Source organism: Pongo pygmaeus, chromosome 5, assembly GCF_028885625.2.
Source record: "Pongo pygmaeus isolate AG05252 chromosome 5, NHGRI_mPonPyg2-v2.0_pri, whole genome shotgun sequence".
NCBI lineage: Eukaryota > Metazoa > Chordata > Mammalia > Primates > Hominidae > Pongo > Pongo pygmaeus.
Genome location: NC_072378.2, coordinates 158,661,319 through 158,667,388, shown reverse-complemented (window position 1 = coordinate 158,667,388; position 6,070 = coordinate 158,661,319). Strand labels below are relative to the sequence as shown.

The following is a 6,070-nucleotide window of genomic DNA, read 5'->3' as shown; positions in this document are numbered from 1 at the left end:
CCAGCTAATTTTCGTATTTTTAGTAGACAGGGTTTCACCATGTTGGCCAGGCTGGTCTCAAACACCCGGCCTCAGGTGATCCACCCGCCTTGGCCTCCCAAAATGTTGAGATTACAGGCGTGAGCCACCGTGCCCGGCCTCATTTGTACTCTTATTACCTCATTGAGATAAAAGCAAACAATTTGCCTTGGATGAGAGTGCTTTTTAAACCTATCTCCCCCACTCCCTTGGAAAGGAAGTTTCTGCAACTGGCTGTCAGATTTAGTGAATTCAATATGCCTCCTTACTGGTCAGGAAGGACTAGCCATATTTATTAGAGATTATATTCTTATTCCTGAAAATCATCAGAGAACATTTATGATCTATATTGTATTAATTAGCTTAGAGCAAACCTAGACAGAACTTGAAGAGTGTTTACTTCCGTCTCCTGCTTCTATGCTGTAATGGACTCAAGCTAGCAGTTCAGTTTTTATAAGTTTGCTATAAAATCGTACAGAAAATGAATTCTAGCATCTCTCAAGTCTTGTAGATAAGTAGCATAAAGTTATTATATGTTATGGCAGTATTCCCTGCTAGCAGCATTCAAGTCATAAATTCTTAACCAATGATTACTTTTCTGTTTTTTGAACTTAATTTGATGGTTAAAAAAACGAACTGGTTGGGCGCAGTGGCTCACACCTGTAATCTCAGCACTTTGGGAGGCCTAGGCAGGCGGATCACAAGGTCAGGAGTTTGAGACCAGCCCGGCCAATATGGTGAAACCCCGTCTTTACTAAAAATACAAAAAAATTAGCCAGGCATGGTGGGACATGCCTGTAAGCCCAGCTATTCGGGAGACTGAGGCAGGAGAATTGCTTGAACCCGCGAGGGGGAGGTTGCAGTGAGCAAGATCGCACCACTGCACTCCACCCTGGGCGACAGAGTGAGACTCTGTCTCCAAACAAACAAACAAACAAACAAAAAAACACCAAAACCCAAAACTCAAGAGGAATTGCTAAATAACTAGTAATTGCATTTGATCCAGAACAGAAGGTAGCCAAAGATATTCTAAGGTTCTCTTCATATCTGAAAAGAAATAAACCCAATTTAAAAAAAGACAAAAACATTTAATAGGTATCACATACAACTTCAGTACAAATTTTCACTTCAAAAAATATTACAGGATTTTATTAATCACTAGTCCCCCAGTAATCTTTGCAGCTTTCCTTCCCAATGAAATGACTTCATTATAAAGCAAACGCTTTGATACATTACTTTGTTTATACTTACACACACATCAGGGAGAATTTTATTATGTGCCTTGAACTTCAACAACGTTAAACTGTTACAGGAATTGCTTAAGCTGATGTCCTAATTCAATCATTAACCAAAACATATTTTAAGAGGGCAAGAAGTGTGAGAAGATGGTGATGTAAAAGGGACTAGGCTTGGGGTCAAAGAGACAATGGGGAGTTGTGAAGTGCCTAAACCAGTCTGCGTGAACTGCACCATGTTAGAGAACAGCAGGAACAAATAAGCTACAAGGTCACAATAAGAAGCCCTGGATGGTAGCACCAAAGACGAAACATTTAAAAATCCACAGAATGAAATTCCCAAGATGGCAGCTGCTCATTGTCAAGATTATTTAATCAACTCTGCTGCTGACCTGGGAATCCTACCAACTAGTAAGCATTGATTTTAAAAATAAATAAGGCAATTCCAACTGCCCTTTTTTTTTTTTTAAAAGAGAATTCTGGTATGAGAACCATACCTACTACCAACTCCAAATCCAATCTATGTTGTTCACTAAATTTGACTGCCACGATCAAATAATATTTAACTCTTAAACTCCTTGTAACTTTTTTGTGATTCACCTCCACAAGTCAACACAATTCTGTGTGTTTTTACTTACGGTCAGACTCTGAAGAGCTACTTAGGAGATGAGCACCTATTTTAACAGAAATTTTATTCTCTGTGCTATTTATTTGCTATCTGGAACGAAGAGAAAACCTAAAAATGAGATCTATTTCCAGCACTGCAAGCAACTTTGGAGGAGCTTACTTTTCCCCTGCTTCTTTGACTGGTTGTTACATTTATCTGTTTTCAAATTTACCTCCTTTTTGGTGAGAAAAGAGGTTATAGAGAAAAGAGCATTTGAATGAATTCTTCAATTTCATTTCATTTATGACTCTGCCTGTTAATAGCGATGTGCATCTTGGCAAATCAGCTTCTCCAAGCAACCCATCTTGCTCTCTCCCCCAGACTCTGTTAAGGACCATTCGGTTTATTTCTTGTGTTTGTTATGGAGGTAAACATCATATAAAGCACGTAAATGCCACCAAAGGCATCCTGATCACCTAAACACCGCCTTTTATGACTGGTCAACTATGCATCTTTTCTGTCTAGCTCTGTGGGTCACGGATTCCTTTTTCTTTTATCCTTTTCCAGGTATTAGTTTTCAGATGAAAAGAGATACGTGTTGTAACTTTTGTTTTGATGGCCAGATTTAAGTAATCTGCAATATATCTTGATAGTGACAATGAAAACTAATTATGAAATTCCAGATGTCTAATTGTTAACAAGACAGTGGCATAGCCCAGGCAAGATGATCCTTACTATCCTAGTGGTCAGCGTTTAGGACAGACATCCCCCAGTCATGTAAGGGATGACACTTGATCACTGCTATACGAGCCTCTGTACGAGGCTCCCAGATACAACAGGCGGTGCAATAAGATTTCACTACTGAACTTCTTATTAAATAGCGAAAACATGGTATCTGCTCCAAATGGATTCTAGACCTTGTAACATTACTTTAAAAATGCAAAGCACTATGGTAATGTCTTTTTCAATTATTGAATAGGTGAGAAGTGCTGTTGGAAACGTGGGAAAAATGTATAGGCAAAAAATAAACCTAACAAACCTATAGAGAAGCAAACCCAGAAACACTGGCCTGGTGATTCTTATATGCAGGGATACATAGTACTTTCCATCCCGAAGCTCCAGCCGGACAGATGAGGCTGAAACACTCTCCATATTCTAACAATGAGAATCAATATCATGTGTCAGCACGAGTTTTCACACTGTGTGCTTTTATGTGGTATGCACGGAATATAAGCGGAACAAAGGATCCGTGAGGTTTCATTTAATAAGGACTAGATGGTGGATAAAAATTGGTTTCAGTAGCACACCATGGCTCAGGATTATAGTAATTGATAGGGCATGCAATGTCTAAGACACAACACAGGAGTCTTCAGCTAGTTTAAGCTAAGGTTAAGCTAACGGTATATGCTTTAGAGGCAAAACGGTGTATGCCACTGGCTCCCTTGGGATTCACACATCATCAAGGTTAATGCACATGTACACAGTTAAACACGAAGGCTCACGGGAATGTACAGTCTAGTCATTAGGTTGACCTATTTGGCTGCTTCCAACTTTGATTTTTTGTAACCTTGCTTAAGTGGGCCAGGATAGCTACTAATGGTCACGATGACCTCTTTCTCTAATCCTTACTTTATACATCAACCTTCAGGTGGCTCCCCAAAATGTTATACCGAATCTGTAAAATACAAATAAAACAAAAGACAAATCCCCATCACGTACAACATGAACTGAAAAACCATTTAAAAATTCAATGGGTGAGAACTTCTTGGGCCTCATCGGCTAGATTCCTTTCTTAAAATCCATACACCGAATTGAACAGGAAGGTTCCCATTCCTTGAAGAGGAAACTTCAGATGTACAAGTCTTGAGCCTTGGCTGACTAACCATCTTACTGAATAAAAGACACGATTTTTGTAAACTACACAAGAGTGACAGATGCACAAACGTTTTGGCTAGTGTGCCTTTAAATAGATGTCTCTTCTGGTGGAGCGATGCCTAGAGGGAGGAATGTATGCATTCTATGGGACGGCGGCCTTCAAAGCCGCTCAGTCATGTTTTTGCCAGTGGGTCAAACACCTGCAGTGCTGTCCTCTTGTCTTGGTCACTGATTGTCACCCAGTGACCCAAGGTTTTGTGTTCATGATCTGGTGGCAGCTCCGCCTTGGCAGCTGATGCGCCAGCTGACACTGGGTCTATGGGATCCCTTTTGGGGCTCCTGGTCCCTGAGTCCAAAGGGTCTGAGCTCTTAGAAAGCCAAGCATTATTCAATAGTTTAGGGTGGTGAAGAAGGTTCCAGAAGGGGTCCTGATAATCGCCAAGAAGGGGGGCTGCCTCTGGCTTCATCGCTTTGGTGCCATCGCTGTCGGGGCTTGTAGCAGATGAAGTGCTGAGAAAGACGGTGCCTGCGGCCGGGTGCCCAGAGGGGCTGTCGCTGCTGCTGTAAGTGAGGCCCTGGAGGAGCTGGCTGTTGCTCTGCAGGACCTGCAGGTGCAAGGCTGCGGGGGCTGACTTCTTTCTCCTCGGGGGGACCTTGGGCACAAGAGGCGGCGTCTCCAGAGGTGGTGGCACGGAGGCTGCTGCCCCAGGAGTGGCTTCGTCTGACGCCGGCTTCCTGTGGCTTGGCCTCTCTGCAGCTTTCCCAGGCTGAAATGTTCTTGGTTTGGGAACAGGAGGGGCTCGAGGGGCTGTCGTGAGAGGAGGGGCCTCAACGCTTGTCTCCGGGGGCCCGATTGTAAAATGGACAGTCTGTTGCTCAAACTGTTCTTCTGGTGACAGGGGCTGAGAAAAGGTGGGACAAAGAGTGTAAATAAGAAGGCAATACCTGGGCAGCTGAGGATCAGAGAACAGAGTGGTCAGCAGAGAACAGAGATGAGACCAAGCTGACATTCTAGCAAATTCGAGATTTGAGAATGTGTGGGGTGCCAGAAATGTGACCAGGTAAGAAAAAGAAAAGGCACAGGAGAAACACATTTATCAGGTCACACCAGCAGGTCCAGTGAAAATGAGTGGAAATTTTAAAACCAGGGCCACAGTAAATAATCAGAGACAAACTTTTCTTTGTCCTTTAGGAAATGGGGTGATGCTCTTCCTTTATTGAAAGCAAACCTCTCTGAAAACACTCTTTGAAGTTGCAACCTGGGCTGATTCATGGTCTGTACCATGCTAGGGTGAAGTAACTTGTGTTACAACACTAAGCTAACTGAAGGACTAATGGATATACTTTCTCCTTGAATTTTTTTTTTTTTTTTTTTTTTTTTTTTTTTGAGAAGGAGTCTCGCTCTGTCCCCCAGGCTGGAGTGCAATGGCGCAATCTCAGCTCACTGCAACCTCCGCCTCCCAGGTTCAAGCGATTCTCCTGCCTCAGCCTCCCGAGTAGCTGGGATTACAGGCGCCCGCCACCATGCCTGGCTAATTTTTGTATTTTTTAGTAGAGACGGGGTTTCACCATGTTGGTCAGGCTGGTCTCCAACTCCTGACCTCAGGTGATCCACCCGCCTCGGCCTCCCAAACTGCTGGGATTACAGGCGTGAGCCACTGTGCCCAGCTGCTTGAATCTTTTATACTTAAATATTAGTAAAGAATGGAAACCTTGACACTGCCCTGGTTCTGGTTCAAATCTATCACAAAGAAAACAACTGCACAGGCAAAATGAAGCTTTTGTTCAGAAAAGGTGATCAGCAGACTAGTTAAACATTGGCGTTTCAGTGTTTCTTTGGTTCTTTAGAAAACAAACTAAAAAAAAGAAAGTCTCTTTTCCAACAGCCTTTCACTCTAACTCCTGTGCTGCAGGTTGGGAAAATGAATCTATTTCTGCTCCTGGCTTTTACAAGAAAAGACAAAGCAGGTGGTCCCCGACTTACAATGGTTCCACTGAGGATTTGCCACTTCACCCTAGTGCGCAAGCGCTAATGTTCCGTAGAAAGCATACTTTGAATTTTGAAGTTTGATCTTTTAATTTTATTATTATAAAACAGGCTGTGTTGGATGGGTTGTTTTTTTTGCACAGTTGTAGGCTAATGTCTGTGTTCGGAGCATGTTCAAGGTCAGCGAGCCTGATGTTTGGTAGGTTAGGTGTATGAGATGCAGTTTTGACACGCTATTTTTCAACTTACGATGGGTTTATTGGGACGTAACCCCATTTTAAGTCGAGGAGCATCTGAACAGGGAAAAGGCGGAGGAAAAAGGTCCACTTTGTAAGGAAGCATGGACAA

At 42.7% G+C, this 6,070-nt stretch overlaps 1 protein-coding gene across 9 annotated transcripts in view; it reads right to left on the bottom strand.

The window, feature by feature from the left end:
- Window positions 1-1,085: 1,085 nt before the first annotated feature.
- The window catches only part of SYNJ2 (synaptojanin 2), a 117,754-nt gene continuing 112,769 nt past the window's right edge, over window positions 1,086-6,070 (bottom strand). For all 9 annotated transcript variants that reach the window (XM_054492131.2, XM_063666764.1, XM_063666765.1 and 6 more), the window contains one exon: window positions 1,086-4,637. In XM_054492131.2, the coding sequence (XP_054348106.1) occupies window positions 3,909-4,637 (729 nt within the window). In that variant the 3' untranslated portion in view covers window positions 1,086-3,908. The remainder of the gene's footprint in view (window positions 4,638-6,070) is intronic.